General features: G+C 37.3%; 1 protein-coding gene across 1 annotated transcript in view; it reads right to left on the bottom strand.

Annotated features, from left to right (window-relative positions):
* AHI1 (Abelson helper integration site 1) overlaps window positions 1-22,641 on the bottom strand; it is an 89,207-nt gene extending 66,566 nt beyond the window's left edge. Inside the window, exons 1-11 of the mRNA XM_030447614.1 lie at window positions 22,600-22,641; window positions 17,701-17,768; window positions 16,739-16,860; window positions 10,797-11,407; window positions 9,481-9,638; window positions 8,233-8,452; window positions 7,391-7,580; window positions 5,284-5,376; window positions 3,654-3,839; window positions 3,120-3,269; window positions 773-905 (exon numbers count right to left, since the gene is read on the bottom strand). Coding sequence (XP_030303474.1) covers window positions 773-905; window positions 3,120-3,269; window positions 3,654-3,839; window positions 5,284-5,376; window positions 7,391-7,580; window positions 8,233-8,452; window positions 9,481-9,638; window positions 10,797-11,407; window positions 16,739-16,860; window positions 17,701-17,710 — 1,873 coding nt within the window. The 5' untranslated portion in view covers window positions 17,711-17,768; window positions 22,600-22,641. The remainder of the gene's footprint in view (window positions 1-772; window positions 906-3,119; window positions 3,270-3,653; window positions 3,840-5,283; window positions 5,377-7,390; window positions 7,581-8,232; window positions 8,453-9,480; window positions 9,639-10,796; window positions 11,408-16,738; window positions 16,861-17,700; window positions 17,769-22,599) is intronic.
* Window positions 22,642-22,864: the final 223 nt, after the last annotated feature.

Below are 22,864 nucleotides of genomic sequence, written 5' to 3'. Positions count from 1 at the left end.
GATGATTACCTGACAATCTTTGAAGTATATTAACTCAGAGTAAATTTCCTGGGAGTATGCAATACAGTAATCTAGATTTACTGTTCCTTGTGTTTAAACATTTACTTTGTATACACTTAAAATATCTTTCTCTCCCAAACTCAAAACTCTTACGCAGGGCTTAAGAATTATGCAGTTGATGGTACTGTGAAGCAGAAGCCCCACGTATGAGTATAAGTGGTATTTGTAGTTTCAACTGAAGGGGACCCATGGAAGACTGCAGCCTCCAGTAGTTACGTAGAGAGATGACAGTATTCCAGTTATTTAACTTTTACAACAGGTCAGGAGAAAGGCTTAAAAAGCTTTGGGGGTAGGGGCCAGAAACATTAGTGCACTTAAAACTTTATTATCAGAATGTATGTTTTAGTATTTCCATTCAACCTCTGCACAAAAATACCCCAAACCTGTATCACTAAATTGTATATACATTACAATGTATGCACAAAGACAGTTCCAGCCCTATTAATACAGAAAGAGCATTTTTGCACAAAAATACCCCAAACCTGTATCACTAAATTGTATATACATTACAATGTATGCACAAAGACAGTTCCAGCCCTATTAATACAGAAAGAGCATTTTCCTTGATGCTCTCTAATGAGAAGAACAATTTCCAAAACACATTTACATACGAAACCTCTAAAAATACAGAATTAAAAATACATCTTTTGTCCTTTAATTTCAATCTGCACAAATTATTAGGAAAAAAAACCCAAACATATCTTAAACTTACAAACAATGGGATAGCCATTCCTTCCTGCACATGCTGCTGCCAGGGTTCTCCCATCATGAGAGAAACGTATACAGAAACAGCCCATATCTCCACCTCGCAGTGAAAGCAGATGCTTGTTCGGTATGCGGCAAGCCTGGCTTTTCAGGAAAGAATTGGGATTACACAGCTAGGAATATAAATTACCCAATGCTCAAGACACATTCTTAGTTCCTGTCATGTAAGTTTTAAAAAGCTAGTAAGATCCTAAGGGAATTTAAAGGGGAATAAATAAAGAAATAAATCTTATCATCAACTTTGTACTTTGTCCAGCAATGTCATCACTGCCAGCCTGGACTACCAACAGTGGATAATAATCTGTGGGCTGAATTAGTTGAGGGAGTCTCCTACTAATATCCCTCACACGGGCACCGGGAAGGCAGCAGACCTCTCTGTGGGATGGGTCAGGTCGACATATAGGGCCCTCAGTTCCCCTCAGAAGGGAGTCACCAACTACAACTACCCTTCTTCTTTTCTTCGTAGCTGTAGTTGTAACCCGTCTGGTAAACAGGGGGCGAGCAGGAGACCTTTCCGAGAGATCTTCCTCTTGTCTGGCCTCTGCCTCATTTTCTGAGTCCAGGGCCTCATATGTGTTCTTTAAGGGCACCTGGGAGGATGGTGGGGGTTGGGAGGGGATTCTTTTACCTTTCCGATGGGGGACCTGTTTCCATTCCACCCTATCCACCTGGTTTGCAACAACTGTCTGATGGAGGGAGGGGCAGGGCTTCACCGACTCCTTTTGGATTTCTTTTGCGGTCGAAAGGGTGACTCCACCAATCAATTTCCCTTTCACTGTCTCTAATACTTCTTAGTCTCTCTACTTCCTCCTTAAGCTCTGCCACCAGGCATAGGAGGTCGTTCACCTGCTCGCATCTCACACAGACCCCACTCACACTGTCCTCAGATGCTAGCACTAGGCTCAAACACTCTGCGCAGCCAGAGGCCTGAAACATATTCTTTTATACCCCATTACTACAGATAACCAGTAAGTTTTAAAAATCTAAGAAAATTTATAATTGAAATAATTTCCTTACTCTTAAGACATACTTAATAATGACTATCATCAATAGTAAAAGATGTAGAGTAAATCAAGCTTCTTTAAAGAGTCTAAGTACAACTTCCAGTAACTTAATGATTGCAGTATGAGCTCAGAAGACTAATTACAGGCACTCAAACCTCTGGTCTTCCAAAGCACCTTTAGCATTTGTCATCAGTATTTTCATTTCTCATTTTTAAAAAAATAATTGGAGAGAAAACTTCAGAAAAATGCACAGGTATTTTAGCCACCCTTCCTCTCTTCCAAATATTTTCTTTACAGCCATGAGGTTTTCTCCAGAACTAAATTAGAAGCTTAATGAATTTCAATAATTGATTAATTTCAAATTAATAATTTGAAATATTCAGAGTAGTTATGTAATAGTTTAACCCAAACCTGACTTACCTTTTTCAATGAAAAAAGGAACATTAACTCATATGCATTTAAAAGTATACAAACAGAAAATACAATATGCTGTTCATTTCAGATTAAGTGTAACCACGTATTATTATAAACTATATATGTACTTAAGCCTCCCTAAGCCTTTTTACCTCTCTAAAATAAGATATTACAATGTTGAAACACTTATTCAACACAGAATAAACTTCTATTTATAGGTTATGTAACTACAATTCACATAAAAATAATATTCATGTATCCATTAACTCATAATCGTATAGAACATTTTGTAAAAAGTAACATACCACCCATCAGTGGACATGGAGAAATACATAAATACACTGATTCTTAAAAAAGTTAATTTAGCTTTAAAGGTAAATTACTAATTCAAATGTGTGAAAGAGGTAAATTATTAATTTAAATGTGTGAAAAGGAAGTAATAATTTTGAGTATTCATTTTTAAACAAGCGTATCTGCTTTAATAGTCTTTGGCAAATAGGCATGGCACATCATGCTACCTACAAAATGAAACAAGAAAACATACTTCCACCCAAGGTGAAATCTGAGAACTGTTTTCCCTGTCTTACTTCCACTACGTGACAAGCCATATTCCTTCTTATTATTACAGAATTCTGGAAAAAAAAATACCTGGCTGTTCTGAGAAAAAAATTACTATATCAACCATATTTTGTAAGAAGCTAAGCATCCTGTACTTTTTTTTTTTAAACTTTGTTTTTTGTTTGGTTTTTTTTTTTAATTTGCTCTAATGAATTATTTGCTTACTATTACTTATTGCAAAAAACCTGAAATTGCATAAAACAGAAATATAGCAGATCTTTACATTATTTTATTTAAAAAACAAAGAAACCACTTCACCTGTCCAGGTATTCTTGTCCATCTAAAAGATTGCTTTTGCTCCTCTGCAAAGGGTTCACATGATTTCTTAGATCCCTCTCCCTGGGGCTCACTTGTTGCACTACTTTGCTCCTGCTGAATGGCTATCATAGAGCTCAAATAAGGAGCAACCTTAACAAAACAAAACAAAGTATCAGGAAAAAATATTTTTGAAATTCACAGTGGAATATGTGACAATATTAAAAGGTACTTTTAACTTAAAATGCATTTCTTAATAAAAAGGGATTATCAATCTTCGGCAAAGTTTTCTGACTGTCAATGGCAAAATATGTACACCTGTTTTTCTAAGAAAGCTAAGAAGGGAAGAGTTTGGAAGACATATCTTAACATACAAAGTTTTAAAAATAGCTAGTTATGTACTAGTTGTTTTATATACTGTACATAAGTACAGCTTTTACATACATGCACACACAGACATTCTAGCTAGTTACTAGCTCTTACAGAAACGTCTGCTTATCTGTAAATATATTTATATGTATTATAAATTTAACTTACTTGATCTGGCAATTTTATGCCTCTTACAGTTACGTATAAAGTCGATGGGTAACGATTTCTAGGACATTTTGCCCACCAGTCATAAACCTCAACAACATTTGAATGTGACTTCGTCCTTGGAGGTGGGTAATATAATTGCAGACGAAGCTTTCCATCAACATTTAGAACTCCATTTGCACCTACAAGCTTAAAGTGTGATTAAAAATAGGGAAAAAAAGTGTTAACACAAGTAATAAAAGTCATTGATTACTTCTAGTATCTTAAAATCCACTTTCCACTGGGGAAATATGCTATCCCAAAAAGTGGTAATGATACAAATATGTAATAAATGGCAGCTTAGTTTTGAAACATGCTGCATACACACAACAGTAATGTCCTATATGTGAGAAGACCTCTACAATAACACTTTTGTTTGTTTGTTTGTTAATTACTACTTGCTGGAACTATCCAAAGGACTATCAATCCCCAAAAGCCTCATTCAAATCCAACCATTTGAACATTGCAGCAAAGGATGTTGGTAAGGTCTTGACCCAGACCAGAAGATACAGCAAAGCAGCAACTCTTCCAACTTGAGAGGACATTGAGCTCTCCAAACTCAGATAAAAATTGGTGCTTATGCTCTTCATTTTGTCTGTACCTGCTACCATTAACACTGACCACTGTTTATCAGTACATTTTTACTTCAGCTGATACAGACAAAAGGATAATGCAGCCAGATGCAGTAGGAATGAAGAAGAGACTACAATTTTATTTTTATTTATGAGTTAGCAATTTCACCCTTCTCTTTGTTCACAAGTAGGCTGTGCTGAATAACTGGATGCACAGTTTCCACCAACTATACACTGATATAGGATACAAGTCTTCTCATTCCTGTAGATTCATCTCGGGAAAAGCTTAGAAGAGACTCTGTATGTAATGATATGGAGATCCCTCCCCTTCCCCTGAGCTAATGTCCATCATCCTCTCCTGTATTTCTTATGTTGTGGACTGCTCACTGGCTGTTAAGATCTACCATCCATGGGGGTAGGTGTTAATGAACAAATCTCAGGCAAATTATCACATGTAATCACATGTAATACCTTGCCAGTCCTCAAAGGCCAAATTGGCACAAACAGGCATCTCAAAAAGGGGCAAAAAGGTACATGACATGCTGGCTAAATTATTTGTCTCTCACTGCTGCAACTCTTCAAATTCTACAATTAAAAACTGGCAGATATATTATAATCAGGCTGGCAAGTTCTTTTCAAAGGCTGGCCAACTGAAAATGCCCCTATAATACAAAATAGCCGAGGTACAGAAATTAGGGGATTTGTCACATTGTTTCCACATAAACTCTCATGGACACACAAACCCTCAACACCTTCTGTACTTTAAGAACAAAAGAAAAAAATCTTACATTCTACACTTTCTTAAAATACACATATTCTTTACTGTTAAGCTTTTTACTGTGAATTTTATGAGGCAAAGGAAGAGGGAAAGGAGATAACCAAGTAAACAAGGATTTGTTTCTCCCCTATCTGTTGCCTGGAAATATTAAAAAATGTTTCCCCACTTAGTAGGGCTAGTGTCTTTTACATATCTGCATAATAAGTTTTATATATTTTGTTTCTTATTTAGACATTTATAATACCTTTAGAAACGCCCAACATATTTTTCGGAAGCCACTTTCTGGAATCTGTACAGAGCTGGCTCGCACTTCATCCATCCTTAGAAAATCAAGGATCTGAATGTATTGGTAGGAATATCAAGAAATTTGTAATTAATATACACCTCGCAGTAAATACTGCTGAACATATGCTAGATGCAATTCTCTAAATTTAGCAGATTTCAGTTTTAATATATTACAAAACCAGTACACAGCACAGAAGTACACAATCAGACATAAAAGATCCTTATGCATTTACCTGATGACTGTTAATCATCTGCTTTAAAAAAAGAACACAAGCTTGGTCTTAAAAATCTGTTCTTGCTTCCCTTCTGTCTCAGTAAGAACTGAAAACATTTGTGTAATTTTCATAAATCCTGTATCATTCACTAACCTGACTGCCAAACTAGCTGGATTGTTAACCTAGCTTGAAAAGGGCAGTGAAAAAGTTAGTTTTCTTTTCCTAGCTTTATCAGTTATGTCAACGAATCAGTCATAGGATAGTTAGAGTTGGAAGGGACCTTTAGAGATCATCTAGTCCAGCATGCCTGCCACAGGCAGGGACATCTTTCAATAGGTCAGGGTGCTTAATCTGCTGCAGAGCCTGACTTCAAACACTTCCAATGACGTCCATGAGATTCTTCATTTTTCTGGTCAATGACCAGAATCTTCTTATATTAAGCCATTCTTAGGTTTATCTGATATTAAAAAATAAAATAAAACAAAACAACAAAAAACCCCAACAACAACAAAACCTCAAAAAGCCCAAAACAACCACCATCACCTGGAATCACATCGTCTTCAAACAGGTATTTCATAAACAACACTGAAGTCAAAAAGCATGCTTTTAGTCATGCTTTTGGTCCCAACTACTTCCATGAGTAATCTCTACATACAAATGTAATCACCTTTGTGATAAGCAAGTAAGGATTCTGAATTCTATAAACATGTTTATTGGAGAAAATAAAGAAGCATATCATGCTATTGTGCATAGAATCTACTTGAATGATAAAAAAAAAACCAAGGACTGAGTGAAATATCAAAAAAAAAGGAATGAAAAAGTACATACTGTACTAGGTACCTATTTTCAGGTTAATACTATTGTCTCTATAAATATTTAGATACTTTAGCTCAAAATCACGTTGAATACATACCTTAAAATTTTTCCTTTAAACATAATTGTATTTGAAGACAAATTAATAATTACTTGAGAAAAATGGGAAAGAAGTCAATGTCTAAAACGTTAATGGAAAAAGAATGTAATAGCTTGCTCACTGGTACAAGGGAAAATAAGTGTTGCTACAAGCAGGAAAACTCCATCTTTGAATTTTTGGTACTTGAGCTTCTTTTCAGATTTCAAGAATGATTAGATGGTTAGGGGACTGATGATTAGCATCTCCAGATCAGGAAAGGCTCAGAGACCTAGGTCTCTTATGCTAGAGAAGACACAGTGAATCTTATAAATGCTTATAAAAAAGGCAGATGACAAGAAGATGGGGACAGACTATTTTCAGAGGTGCCCAGCAACAGGAATAGGGGCCACAATCACACACTGGGATCCAGCAAGGTCCATCTGAACATGAGAGCAGACCTCTTTACTTTGAGGGTGACAGAGCACTGGAACAGACTGCCCAAAGAGGCTGTGGAGTCTCCACTACTTTGGAGTTATTCAACATCCACCTGGATGTGGTCCTGTGCCACCTGCTCAAGCTGAACCTGCACTAGCAGGGAGATCAGACTAGATGATTTTCAGATTATCTCCCTTCTAACCCCTGACATATTCTGTGAATATGGAAAAGAAAAAACTGATACTCTTTATATGTGGTGCCATTGCTTCTGATCTGACATTATTTTACCAGCCTTTTCAAAATGTTTTTGGTTTTGAAGTTTTTTTCCGATTAAAAGTGTTTATTATTACTAACAATCACCAACACCACATTTTGGTATCTCCACTTAATTCTGTAACCTGAGGCTATGCTGCTAACTCATAATATAACTGAAATAAAGCATCTGTACCTGTCAAATATATGCTGTTGAAAAAAAAAAAAAATTCCTAATGTGCAGAAATTGGGTGTAAAATATTTAACCTTACCTCAAAAAACAGGATTACCCGAGGGCCTTCTTCAGTATTTTGAATAAAATAATTAAAACGCTCATTAAATATGACTTGCTCCTCCCACTCTGGAATTGTTGATTTAGATTGTCTAAAGTCATATGGTTTTGTCATATTAGGAAGAATGTCCTCTATTTGTTCTTCTTCAGAAGATGAAACTTTCCTCCTGCTGTTTGAAAGTTAAAATTGTTATTGCTCCTCAGAAAAAAGAACCAACAAAAAACTCAAACAAAAAAGTATTTTCAATTACTGAGAGCAAAGAAACATCAAGATACCATTTGTATGATTTTAGAGGCAAAATTCTAAAGCCACTCAAAATTTAAGGAATTTTTAAGTCTACTGGTTAAATAAACAATGCTCGAACTTTATTTTCAGGAAAATTATGTATAATAGCAGTAGAAACCAGTAACTGAAGTGATCAGAAATATGGAGGACTAAACTTCATTATTTTGAAAGTTTTTACAAGAAAAGGCAGACACCAATAGGATACAATACTTTTGCTTAATGGTTCTAATCTTCTACCTATTTTTGAGACTTGGGGGAAATTTTCTCCCTGAAAAGAATGCACAATAAACTGTGCTATAAATGGGTGGGCCTCAATAGCAAAACAGCAGTGCAGAGCATTTAAAAGTGCCAAAAAGAAATTAAAAATACCACTCTAGTTTATGGTAGGCAGATATATGCATTATTGTGGATGTGAAAAACAATGAGTAAACTGGCAGGCTTAAAATTCAGCATTATTTTCATTTTCATACATAACTTTCTAGGAAACCAATGTGTTTATACTTATAATTAATAACAGAAAAAGTATTAAGAGTCACCTATTATCCTTCTTGATGTATAAGCCACTTCTCTGATCAACAACATGGATTTTAACTACGGGATGAGACACCAGGAGATCAGTTTTAAGTCGGTCAGATCGATGGATATAAACTCCCAACACAAGATCATCATCAAAACCAAGTTTAGACTGAGTTGAAATGTCTGAATTCCTCATTTCCTCATCATTTTCTGCAGCAAATTCAGTGTTTTCTTCTAGAACTAGGTACAAAGTAAATACAGGTTACTGTGTTCCACTCGTGACTGTTTAAAGTAGTTAAACTCTGTCCTGTTTTAGCAATCTATAGTAAAGTATTAATATTTAAGGTGGTTTTTATGTAACAGGTTAAAATAAAGTAACCAAATATGCAGCATTTTATGTATTTATGAGCACTGACATGAATTTATATTAATATATTCCTACTAGCAAACATCTTAATTTTAAATCAGAGGTCTTCCTATCAGTTGGTATAGGTGGCTCTTTGCTACAACGATGTAAAATCCATGCAGTTCAATATCCTGCTCTGAACTACTGCTTCAAGTAACATTTCCTTGTTTGTTTTAAGGAAAACATTAAACAGGTAAGCAGAAACTTATGCTTTCTTCATGTGCATTTTCCCTGAATTTACCAAACACTGTTTTCAGAACTTCCTTCTTTTGAAGTTATGGTGAGACGACTACACTTATCAGATAGCCAAGACCTACTCCTCATCAGTATCTGTAATCTCTACTTTTAATCTAATTTCTCATTCTGGTCTCCACAACATTTGAGGAAATAAATTCTCCAATTTGGCTATGCATTGCATCAAAATCTATTCCACGTGCCTGAATTGAGCATCCAGTTAATATAGTGGTGATGCACACTTTAAAAGTAAGTAAAAATGAGAAAAATTATAGTGACAATTAGAACATGCATCTTAAAAATACACCACACACGTAATATTATACTACGCTTTAAAAACCCCTCTTAATTATATCAATTTCAAAACTATTTACAATAAATGAGTTTAAAATTTTAGACACATATATCAAATTAACTTCATTACAAATTTGCCTCAGAATTAGAAAAACAAAAGTAGAGTTAAGTAACTTAAGAAACATAAGTAACATTAACAGCTCAATTCCTTTTCCGTTACTACTATGGACAAATACTTCTGCTGTTGTGCATGAAACAACAAAAAAACAAGCAAACAAACAAAAAAAGGGCTTTAGATAAAGCAGTACAACATTCTAATATTTTGTTGGCAGACCTTTTCTGGTTTTCTTTTTAACCTTCTTTGCTTTAGGTTTCTTTTCTTCCATGCTTTCCTCCAGTTTTTGTCCTTTTGAGGCAAGAAGTCTTTCCAAGGACTGATTTTCATTGCCATCTTCTTCTGGATGATGCTGTAGCTCAGAAAGGGACATTGCACTGCAGCATAAGGGTTTATTGTCAACAACTGCATTCTGCTTCATATATGGATGCAATTGCTCATTATAACATATCCTCAACATTAGTGCCTTGCCTTTTTTATTTCTCTCTACCCTTTAGTTAACCCCTGATTTCCAGATGATCTACAAGCCATTCATGTGAAGAGAGCTATGCATCATAAGATTTGGTTTTTATCTGTAACAAAAGCAGCACAGAGAGCTGGTCAACGGAGGTGATTCTCCCCCTCTGCTCAGCTCCTGTGAGACCCCACCTGGAGCACTGTGTCCAGTTCTGGACTCCCCAACATAAGGAGGACACAGAGCTCCTTGAGTGTGTCCAGAGGAGAGCCACTAAAATGATTAGAGTGCTGGAGCACCTCCCCTGTGAAGACAGGCTGAAGAAGTTGGGGTTGTTCAGCCTGGAGAAAAGGAGGCTCTGAGGTGCCCTTATAGCAACCTTCCAGTATCTGAAGAGGCCCTACAAGAAAGCTGGGGTGGGGCTTTTTACGTGGCTGTGTAGTGAGAGGACAAGGGGAAATGGTTTCAAACTTGAAGAAGGTAGATTTAGATTAAACATTTGAAAGAAATTATTTAAGGTATTATTTGAGGGTGGTGAGACACTGGCGCAGGCTGTCCAAGGAACCTGTGGCTGCCCCCTCGCTGGAAGTGTTCAAGGCCAGTTTGGATGGGGCCTTGAGCAACCTGGTCCAGTGGGAGACGTCCCTGCCCATGCAGCGGGGTTGGAGCTATATGATCTTGAAGGTGCCTTCAGCCCCCAGCCCCTCAATGATTCCATGATAAACTAATACCCTCTGATGGATCAGGGCCATCACTCTTCACTAAAAAAAAACAAAAAAAACCCCCACACTCGCATAATTATCTTAAGTTAGTTAAGAGCCAATTCAACAGAAAATAATAGTAGGTAGCAATGGAGTTGTTTTTTTTCTTTAAAAGTTAACCAGAATTTGTGAGTTAAATGTTAATAACATTTAACATTAGCATTTTGAAGAAGTATTTAGTAATTTTTCGTAACAATCACCCAGATCTTCACTTACAAAATATGTACAGTTTACAAGAAAGCTTCTGCCTGTCTTAGAACAAAATCAAGCATTTCACTTAAGTTTTACAGACACACAGTATACATTTTTTATCATGGTACCTTGTTTCAGCTTCATTTAAAACTGCTACTTCTTTCTTCTTTTTCTTCTTTTTGCCCACTTCATTGTTCAGTACAACTTCCTGGCTTTGAACACTGGAGGCAAATTCAGACATTTGTTCTTTAAGTTTCATCCTTACTTTCTTTTTAATTGCAGCTGCCTCATCCTCAGCCACATGCAGCTGATAAGCTTGAATTAGCTCTTCTTCCTCTTCTAACTCAGTTAGACATTTCTCTTCAGTCAAGGAATTTTTAATCTTTTTATCACCTCCTTGACGAGATACATCTGTTTGTGATTTACTTTTTGTTTTCTTCTTTGGAAGATCATTAATCTTTTTCTCAAAACTCTCCAACTTATCTTCACATAAATTTTTCTCCTCATTAAACTGTTCTTGTAGCAGTGATTTCTTTTTTTTCTTGTTAGACTTGGGTTGCTTGATCTCCTCTCCACTAACAATATCATTGTTTATTTTCTTTGCAATTGAAGTTTTCTCTCTCACTTTATTTTTTGTAAATCGGGGACTCTCTTCTTCAGGATTGTAGGTGTTGTTTATAATTGCTTCATCATTCACACTTTCCTTAGCAAGATCAATATTACTTCTAAAGGTGTCAAGCTATAAGGGAAAAAACATAAAACATACTTGTACTAAAAATTACATTGTCAGGATAAACATAGTACTTTGTTATTTTGTTAGCAACATTATATGAAGTAGAAGGAAATCAAAGATTTATTTATTTTCTTGTTTAAAAGGAACAAGTGACAGATAGAAAGGCAACAGAAAACTCACACAGAAAAAAACCCCACAACATTGTGTCTGGGCAAAAAGAAACCAAGTCTACTCCATGAAGATTACATACAGCACAAAATCAAGTACTTTCACCTATTTAAAATGCAAGTTTGAGACAGATTTCAGGTCTCTTTTACTGAAAACTGCTTGCCAAAGTTTGAGGATAAAATCATATTTAAAAGTGTTAAAACTGAAAAACAGAAACTCATCAAGACTCTTAAAAAAGTATGAAGTTCAAAAAACAAAACAACCAAACCACATTACATCAAGTACTTGTTACTCTACTGAGACTAGTGTAGTAAAATTCAGTAAAGGGAGAAGATAAATTTCAGCTAATGCATTTGTCTCTCCATGCATTCTGCCAATTTTTAATGGTTTTTAGAAAACACATTGTAAACTTTCCTCCCTCCTTCAGTAGGTTTCTGTTCCTGGATGCCAAGTTATAATGCCCTATACCTGGAAACATCCAAGGTCAGGATGAGCAACCTGATGTAGTTGAAGATATCCCTGCTAGGGGTTTTGGACTTGACGACCTTTAAAGGTCCCTTTCAACCCAAACTATTCTGTGATTCCATTGTAACACCAAACAACACAAGTAGCTAAGGCCTAACTCTGTAAGGAGCTCAACACACAAGATCTCTGTTCCTTTGGAACTTCTATAAAGTCATTGAGGTTCATCCACTTTGTTGCCTTGCATTACATTCTACCTGATGTCTAAAACAAAGCTTAAACAAAGAAAACCAAGACAAAGCTTAAAAACGTACTCACTACATGTACTTTTGCTACCTATTAAACAACATATTAAGGGACATATTATTATATCCCAATAAAGAACAAGTTAAAAAGTGTTTAGAATTTCATGCAAGTGTGCCTATCTTACACATCAGAAAAATCTAAAGTCACTCACATATCTTTTCGATAAGTATCTCTATTTCTAGCATCCTGCATCTAAAAATAATTTATCTCAACATCAAATAATGAAAATTCCTATCTTAGTACCTTCATCTCCTTCTTGCTTATATAAACCAGTAATATCGTCTTTATTCATAAGTCAGTGATTTAAGAGGATGTGGGAGATTTAATACAGTTAACTTGAAAATAAGCATAGAGTAAAGGAAATAAAAAATTAAGGAAATAAAGCAACAAGCTTGGTATATACTAAAATACCACCCCAAAATAATGCTTTCTAACATTGTCTACTCCCTTTTCTGTATTTCTATGAATAGCTTTAACTGCAGACTTTAAGGTATGAAGGTTAAAATTCACTACCAATTAAGACCCAATAACAACCAATAGCTAGGGTCATACTGATTTTTGCCTATTGCCTGCTGATATTCAAGAACCATTTCCTCAAAGAAACCAAGCTGCTGCAAAAACTTGCTTAAAATATTTACTAGGACTTGTTATTTGTTATGTCTACAAACAAAAAGATACATCCAGAAGTATGCATCATGAATAGTAGCAGCACAGAGTTAATTATAGCAAATTCACTAATGGCAATTAAAAAAATACAGAATAACCTGATAATGAAATAAAACACAATTTCAAACTACAGCAAATTCCAGGAACATTAATAGATACTGCAGGCAACACAATACTGCTTCAGCAGTTCAAATAAATTCTTCAGATCATAGCCTGTATGATCTTAACTCATGCTACTTTTTCCACGTTTTAACTACATGATGTAATTAAGCGGAGAGGAAAGATGGGAGGGTGTCACAGAAAGATAAAGGAAAAGCCATGATGTTCATAAAAACCTTCCAATTAGTTCTCAGGCCAAGGTATAGATTATCTGGAATACAGGACCAAACGGAATCAGTTAAGAGTAATCATTTATATATAAACATACTTGAATTAGAAGAAGCAGTTAGGCTGGAAAAGCAGCTCAGAGCATAGGCCTGTCTCTGGAGTAACTCTAGAAGGTTGCTGACCTGAACCTGACCTCCTCAGCTTAAAGCATGGATCAAATGTGAAGGCTCCTTTTCAAAACTGCTCTACTGGCCACATCAGGAACAGATCTACTTGCACTATTGGCTTGATAAGACATGAGAGGATAGGAATCAGCCAAGAACCTTGTGGGTGGGCTGACAAACAAGGCTCTTAAGACAATGAGCTCAGCCCAAGTCATGTCACATGCCATTTCTTGTTCCACAGCTGACAGCAGGGGCAACACTCCTTACTCCTTTATAAAAAAGGCTCCTCATCTATGCATGAGCGGAACCAGAAAACCCGTCAAGTGCTTTTGCTGAGGGTATTTGGAAGGTGTTAGAGCCAGATATACAGAGCTACCTGAACCTCTTCCCATAATACAGGTACACCTCCTCTCTATGAGGAGAGGTTGAGGGAGCTGGGGCTGTTCAGCCTAAAGAAGAGGCGGCTCAGGGGAGACCTCATCACTCTCTACAACTCCCTGAAAGGAGGGTGTAGCCAGGCGGGGGTTGGGCTCTTTTGCCAGACGACTTTCAACAAGACAAGAGGGCATGGTCTTAAGTTGTGCCAGGGGAAGTTTAGGTTGGATATTAGAAAGAATTTCTTTACGGAGAGAGTGATCAAGCATTGGAATGGGCTACCCAGGGAAGTGGTGGATTCTCCATCCCTGGAGATACTTAAAAAGAGACTGGACGTGGCACTCAGTGCCATGGTCTAGCAACCGCAACAGTGGATCAAGGGTTGGACTCGATGATCTATGAGGTCCCTTCCAACCCAGCCAATTCTATGATTCTAAGTTGGAATGGATGTTCCCAGCTCACTGAAGGGCTGCTTTGTACTGGTTGTAAAACAACATTTTCTTACAGCTGAGTTGGTAATGAATATGCTCATGCTACTGGCTAGTTGGGTGGGATGTTTAAGAAAATGAACTATAGAAAAAATTTTACTGCTGTTGTTCACATAAAATTACAAAATGTAAACTCTCAAAGCTAGAAGAAATTTAATTTACAGACAGGGTGGCCTTGGAGAAGTTTAATCTGATTTTAACATAAAACATTGAGAAAATCTGTAGATCAACTATATAGTCAACTATTACCAGATCTCCCAAAAAAACAGTGACAGGCTCAAAAAATTAAGCAGTGCCTGTTAGCTTGTGGAAAAAAAAAAGCTATGAAACAGTCTGGGAAAATTCTACAGCCTTAAAGCTTTCAAGACAGAAGCAAAGTACTGAAGTAGTCAGAAGAAACCTGAAAAATATCCACCTTACCTAAAAGAATGAAAGAATTTTCAAGCCCAGAAGTAGATTCCAATTACCTGTACCCTCAAGGAACCCCAAGTTCCAATCTGTCTATTCAGGCTATTATCAAGGCAAGGAACAGACTCAGTGAGGGATGAAGTAAAAAGCTTTAAATGGATAAATCTGTCACAGTCCTGCCTTGAACACAAAACCTTAGTTGCCAATGCATGCCCATCCCAGTATTATAAAGCTGGTCAGACTACAGTCTAGGGAAGAAATTCTTGCCTCCATAAAGGGATCTTGCTTTTCAGCTGAAAGAAAACCTCAATGACATTTTCTGAGTATAACATTCTCTTTCCTACCATGATATTTAGATCGAGTCAAGTAATACTCAAATAATTTTCATGCTCACTTTAGACAGATCAGTCTATCTAGGCCAAACAGTCTGAGCATTGCCTGGTCTGATGTTTGCCTCAATTGTAGCATCTTATAATAGGAGGCACAAATGGTAAAAAATATGGTGACCATTAGCCCTGGAAGTGATACTAGCAAATTCACTCCCTGTGTTTCAATTGCTTGCTTTTTTTCAAGCCTGCCTTTAGGCCTCATTGCACCTGTGGCTATTGAACAACAAAGCAGACCTCTCACTGGCCACAGCTGATGCCTATCTCAATCTCCATTACAAGCTTCTCTGTCTTATCACTTGTGATATCTGTCTTATCACCCTGCCCCTCTGCCATCATCCTTTCCTCCTCTACAAGTCAAGCTACTTCCCTTCTCTGCAAGCAGGCTCTCCAGGTGATGGGCACACACAGCAGAGCAGGCAAGCATGCAATTAATAAATATATAAATGATCTATATACAAACTGTAACTATTAAAAATATACTCATTAATTATAAATACAATGTAACATTCTGATTTTCTATAAAATGCCACTCTTTCATCATAATTAACTATTAAGGAATGAAAATTCATTTCCAGAATCTGCTATGGATGTAACTGTAGAAAAAAAAAAAAAAAACAAAACCAAAAACACTGACAAAATAAAACCCAACAAGTGGAAAATATTTAAACCAGAACATTTGTCTTTCAAGGAAACTACTTTCTTTTGAAATTACAAATATTGTAAGTTAATAAGTGGGATACATAGGACTCATATTAAACATTTATTCTTCTATTCAGGAAAAAAGCTACAATATGATCCATAACTCAGAGGAATCTCTTGAGGGTCCTTTAAATCCTTTAAAGAAAGATTTTACACAAAAATGCCATCTAACCATAAGGTCAAGGTAATAAGACCATTCCCAAATTGCTAGTCACAAACTAACCCAAAATCTTTAGAACAAATCTTCATTTATGTATACTACCTAAGTAGACATTTAAACACAGGACCACTTGTACACAATCCTTAGCACATGGAGGAATATGCTGACTGATGAGTTTAAACTGAAATAAACGAACAACTTTTAAATGTTGTTTAATAATGTAAAATCTTATTCTTTTAACAGTAATTTTTAGGAGATGGAATAAAGCTAATGATTATCTATTATATTATTATAAATTCTTATCCATTCTCAATTCACAGATGTATTACAGAGGTGCAATACTGCCACAATTAAATACTTTTAGAGCCATACTTCTACTGGCCCATCAAGCTCACACTAAAGTCAATATTGAATTTGTAAATCTTAAAACTATTCAGAAGAATGTGAATAAAAAAAGAAGTGCTGGCAAACTTTAAATAAGTGCATGCCTGCATGTGCCACTTCCTTTTTAAAAAATTATATACTATAGAATTCTCACATACCTTAAAACTGTAAGGATGCATTGCTGGTACATAAACAATGATAAAACACATATCAGAACAAATAATATGTGCAGAAATATTCCTTCTTTTAAAAAAAATGCTTACATCTCCTTTCTAAAATATATTACTCTGATCTTTTTTCCACTAAGCAAAGCAACAGAACTTACATGTGTTCAAACTCACCGCAATGTTCTCTTGAGGGGTAAACTTCTTTTTCTTTGATTTCTTTGTGTCTGTTAGGCCAGCATGACTTCTGAATATTTCCTCAAAACGAACTTTGGTTTTTGCCTTTGCCTCACTTTCAACTGCAAAAAGAAATCTAAAGTATTATTCACAAGCTCAGTAATCACCATTGCTAAGGAAGCATGCAATCATCCTTTAAAATCACAACAGATAAGTATTATCACAGAAATTTTACCAAGAAATTTGCTTGATATTCACTGAGGAATTTCCACTGACAACATAAGCCACAGAAGGATAACTCAGCAACGCTGTACAAACACACCAGGCTGTTACTTGTAGCTGAGGATGGCACTGTGTACTCTTTTTCCTGAAGTACCTTTTGAGGAGCCCATACAAAACCATGGCTAGCAAAAGCAGAGGACAGATTGTTGCCCTTAATGTTTATAAACAGTAGCACAGTGATAATAAATGTAATACACCATCTCCAGTAGAAGCAGCAGCTCCAAGTTCTTACCATGTCTGGAACAAAGAGAAGCACCACCCCGAAACAGATCTGCAAGTGTCAGGATGATGCACAAGTCTGAAATGAGCTGCAGCTGAGAGGCTCTGCCTTTCTGTGAACCATGATACTGCTATCAGCAGCATTTCAGCCCCTGAAGCAGGTGTTCTACCTCCTTTGAGGTAATACTTAAATTCCAGTTAAGAATTAAAGATGCAGTCTAGTGCACCACTGAAAAAGGCTGTTGAATCCTCATCTATGGAATATTTACTACTGTAATTACAATTTTTACAAAAGCTCACAAATTTAAAATAAATTTTAAAAAAGTCAGCACTCTGAAAATCAGCTGTAACATGGACTCAGAACCAACAGCATTCAACATTTAACAGAAGTAACTCCTATCATTTTCATCTAGTTCTGACTATAAAATACGTAATGGAAATCAAACAAAACATATTCTTACCTGCTGGCATTTTCAGTCCTCAGAAGTGGCTCAACACACCAGCTGCTTCCTCCTCAGAATTCAGCATTCTATTTAAAATAATTAACAACTTTCATTAACATAACTGGTTCATAGACTTAAAGCTAACAACTGAATGTATTTTAAATTAATACCGAGGATGAGTACAGATCTTTTAGGAAAATATTTACTTCTAGACTACTTGTCTAAATTATTACAAGCTCCTTGCCATCAGATTTCAGCTCAGGATTCTCAGTGTCTATCTGATACTAATTACTTGTTAGTAAATAAAACCCAACACCACAGAATTTCAATTAGCTAAATATTTCCAGGCAATAGGCGAATACTTCAGTACTGTCATCCTCCAGCCTTCCAAAATAACCTGCAGTTTATTTAAATAACAATGTCCCACTAAACCATTTATATTGAAGCCTTTCTAATCGTGTTCCTATCCTGACATCATTATCAAGGAAGTCACACTGCAGCCAGCTGATATTTTTCAATGCAAAGATTAAAATCTGCCAGCAAACTTTGTTACAAATGTCTAAATATTTTTATTTAGAAAAAGTATTTTTATGTCACATAAAGCAGACAAGCAATGACATGAAACTCATTTCTCCAAAGAAAACAGGTTTGGCCCTCCTGATTGTGGAAAAAAAAGCCTACAGAAGAAATTCAAACAAAGCTTGAAGGCAAATTAAAATATTACACGGCTTTATCTTTCCATCAAAAAAATTCAGAATGTTTTACAAAAACCTTTAATTCAAAAAGCTGTTTTGTAAACAGTAGAACTAATGAAACCTAACTTTCTACGATTGTATTATATTCACCTGAGCATTCCATGCTATGAACTATTGTACCTGCCTCCCTGATATCCCTAGGTAACACCTTCTGTTAAACACCACTAATTCACAGTCACTGGGCAGCCCAACTAATAAATTAAGACACAGCATTAAATACTGTCAGGCTATATGGTTGCATTACCCTTGACACCATTTTGGTCCAAACCACCCACCACTCACCCAAGTACAGTTTAGGAGTTAGTATGGATTAATAGGCAGTTTACATGCAGCCACTCTTGAATCAGGGCTAAGAGAATTTAACAGCATTAAAGAGGGCAGAACACAACTCTTGGCTTCAACACCAAAAACTTACTTTTAGGAACATGTACCTAACTAGCATAGAAAAGAGATAAAGGCTACACTTAAATCCCCAAGCACCTGTACTACCAAGATCTCAGATCCCTCTCATACCTTTCACAGTGTTACTGCTTCCTTGTCTCCTACAGTCTACATATTTTCCAGTTATTTAACATCTGCTACGTAAAAGTACTTTTGTCTGCTGACTAGCCAAACCAAACCAAATTAAGAAAAAAAAGCAGTGTTAGGGTTGGTTTTGGACTATAGGAGTGATAAGTAGTCAGTTACCAGATGTAAGCACTTTATTTTAGGTATCCAGCAAGGCCTTTATACTAGATATCCAACAAACTAAGGTTATTTGAAGTGAGCAAGGATGACCATAAAGGGACTTCATAGGAAGGGAAAAAAAAAAAAAAAAAAAGTTTTGGAATATGTTTCATTCTGTCACTGACAAAACACAAATATTTTCACTAACTAAAATTTGTTTAGACTGGTAAAGCAAAGCCTTACAGTAAACTGAGAAATAAAAATAAAAATATTGAAAAATAAAGCTGCTTTTGCAATTTCTACCTCTACCAAAAGGACATTTTAAAAGTAATTCAGTCATTAAGTGCTGCTTTTCAAGTAGTCGATTCACAATTGGCTAGAAAATACAAATTTAAAGAGCAGAAAACTGAATACAGTTATAAAATAAAGCAGATCCCTGAAATGTATCACCGAGGACTGCAGAAACATGGAAAAGTTTCTTATTGTTAGTTCAGTCATTTCAACCACCTTTGAGAAAAACTAATGACAAACAACAAATGAAATGCTGAAGTACTCCTAAATTTAAAAAGAAAAATATGACAGACAGACAATATAGAAGTCAACAGCAAAGTAAGTAAAGCAAACATCTGCTTCAAGTATGGAAGTAATTTTGTAGTCAAAGGTTAAATAAATCACAGGACAGAAAATCTGTAGGTAAATTACTTTTGCAGACACTTTTGCTTATAATGGAACAAACAACTTTCCAAAGGCTAGACTCACTTCACGTCTACCACAGCACTCTGCAAAATGCACAGATTTGCCATATTCACCAAAAAGTGCATAATTTTCTATTTATTCAGGACATCAATCCTCTTGTGGCAATAAAATTAAGAAATAAAGTCTTCTGATGATAGTACGATTATTTTCTACCCAGTTGAAATTTAGAATTACATGACCTGTGACATGGTACATTAAAGCAACTATCAGACTTGTGTAAATATAGATCATTAATCAACAAGGTAAGAGCAAGGCTGTTTACTGAGTTTAATCTCATCTTAAAGCAGGAGAGACTTAATCGTATATCAGACTTCAGCAACCATAATGCCCCAATCTGAATAATCTCTGATGTCATTAAGATTAATCTTGTAAAATGTACTTTTGCCTGATCAGATTTTATTTCTTCCAGGTTAGTTAATATAAAGCAACTCAGGAATGGCAAAAATACACACTTGAAACAGTGACACACTACAGCCATCAGGAATAACGAGGAAAACAGTATCAAAGCCCAAATATTTCTTGAAAATCATCTAATTTGCTCTTCCCTATTATTCCATTTGTATTTTATAAATATCATCATATTAAATTCTTGCTTTTTTACAGAAGTTTACAACACTCACTGAATGGCTATATTCTGCATCCATAATATGGGAAATATTCTCTACCAAACAACAAATTAGGACCAATTAGGAAACTGAGTTGACAAATTATGTATCACTTCAAGATTTTTGTGAACTAAACTCATTTTTCTTGTTTCTCAAAAAGCAAATGTAATTTTCAGTGGCTAAGAACAAGGAGAGCATCAATCCTTTTTTCTTCTTGTCTTTTAGAAGATATCAATCATGGTGGGAAATCCTGGGTTTTACTTGTAGGTTTCTAATTCAGCTATCTCTAGGAATCAGTACCTTGAAATCTGACAAAGATTTAAGTCAGAATTATTCAATAAAAGAAGAGTCTAATCTGTTTCTCTTCGCTAATTATAAAGGTGACATCAAAAGCCATTCTTTTTTAATAAAAATTCATTCTTTTAAGTCCAGAAAACTGACAGACAACTTTATTACCTTGTAAATACACACCTACTTGTCTAAAACAAATAAACACCACTAAGAGTGCAGCAGCTTTCCACCAGTTCAGATGTACCTGTAAAAACCGTGTTTTTATACTAATTTACAAGGATGTTTAAAATGCTGGTGCTTTCTGAGTTCTCTATCAGTAATGCATCAGAAAGCTTTTGCTTAAGAGTAATTGTCATTTTTTCCTAGAAGATTTGGCCAACCTCACATAGGTCGGAAGAAGGCTGAACGCTGTTCTGTCCTGATGGCAAAACTATGGATTTCAGGTCTGCATAAGGAAATAAGGCTGACTTTTAATGTCTCCTACATTTTAGCTTCTGCTTTAAATAATTTCATAATTGTGAAAATGGGTTCTCATCAAGAGATCACTTTAAGTATTCAGATTTCTGAAGTGGCATTTTGCTTTGCATAGAGGAATAATGGTAAACAACAAAGATACAGATGAACATCCCCAGCACATGCCATAACTGGACTGATGGGATCAGTTGTGTTTAACATGCAGATTGCACACTCCTCATGTGAGGGAGGCATCACTGCTGTGGGGCTTAGCATGTCAGGCATGGAGAAGCACTGTTGTACCATCACGTGCTGTGGGATACAGGCGGACCATAACATCTTAGGCTTATTTTGGTCTGAAAAGACCTTTAAGATCATGTTCAATTTCTAACCTAAAATACTGCTAGCTGTCATGGCCTACCACTAAATTATGTCCCTCAGCACCACATCTACGTGCCTTTTAGAAACCTCGACGGATGGTGACTCAACCACCTCTCTGAGCAGCCTGTTCCAGCGTCTGATAACCCTTTGGGTGAAGGGGTTTTGTCCAATATCCAATCTAGACCTCTCCTGACAAAACTTCAGGCCATTTCCTCCTGTTCTATCAATTGCTTATGGGGAGCTGACCCCCACTTCACTACAACCTCCTTTCAGGTAGTTGTAGAGAGCAATAAGGTTTCCCCTCCGCCTCTTTTTCTTCCAGTCTAAACAACCCCAATTCCCCCAGCTGCTTGCTGCAGGACCTGTGCTCCACACCCTTCATCAGCTTCATTGCCTCGCTCCATCACCCTGACGTCCTCCTTCTAGGGAGGGAGCCAAAAACTGGTTGCAGCATTCTCAGCTGCTTAAACTACAAAGATCGTAGGGAGAGGGAGGAAAAAATTAACTAATCCAGGGACTGTGGCTTCACGCAGCATTGCTTCGTGCCACTACGCTGGACTCGACCCAGAAGACGAAAGCCACACTGGCCTCCCTGTGGCCGCCTTATAGCCAGCCCCCGGAGCTAAGCCTGCGCAACCACAACAGTTGCGGGACCCAACTCCTGCTGTTCCCCGCACACCGAACCGGCCCGCTTTCCAGCCGCCCCCTGGCCCCGCCGCTGCTCGGTCTCCGGGCTCCCAAGCGACCCACCCACGCGCGCCAACGGCCGCCGCCCCGCGCCCTCCGTAACGGCTGCCGAGTGCCCCCGGTTGAGCCCTCGCTACCCCCGGCAGTGGGAGAGGGACCGGCGGCCGGGAGGGGTACCCGCAGCCTACCCGCTTCTTGCGGGGCGGCATCGCCCGGCGGGACTCAGGCAGCACGCAGCTTCCCAGCCCGAGACGCGGGACCTTCCAGAGGTGGCCCCGCTCCCCTTCGCCCTCCCGCAGCGCGACGCCCTCGGCATCACTTACGTCGGCCCCGTCCGCTTCAGGGGCGGCCGTCCGGGTGCTGTCTCCCCCCCCCCCGCCAGTGGTCTCTCCCTCGCCCTGCGCCTCCCCTCCGTAGCTCCGTGCCTGTGGTTTGGCCGAAAACAACCAGAGCTGCCAAGGAAACCGGAGCGTGCGGCGCATGCGCGCAGGAGAAGGGGGAGAGCAGGGGAAGGAACGATGAACCTGCGCGGCCTGCGCTGCCACCCGGAGCGGTTTCGGCAGCGCATCCCCTCGGCTATTTCTTCTC

This window comes from Calypte anna, chromosome 3 (genome assembly GCF_003957555.1).
Source record: "Calypte anna isolate BGI_N300 chromosome 3, bCalAnn1_v1.p, whole genome shotgun sequence".
In the NCBI taxonomy this organism is placed as follows: domain Eukaryota; kingdom Metazoa; phylum Chordata; class Aves; order Apodiformes; family Trochilidae; genus Calypte; species Calypte anna.
Note: the sequence above shows the minus strand (reverse complement) of the source record. Positions and strands in the feature narration are given on the sequence as shown.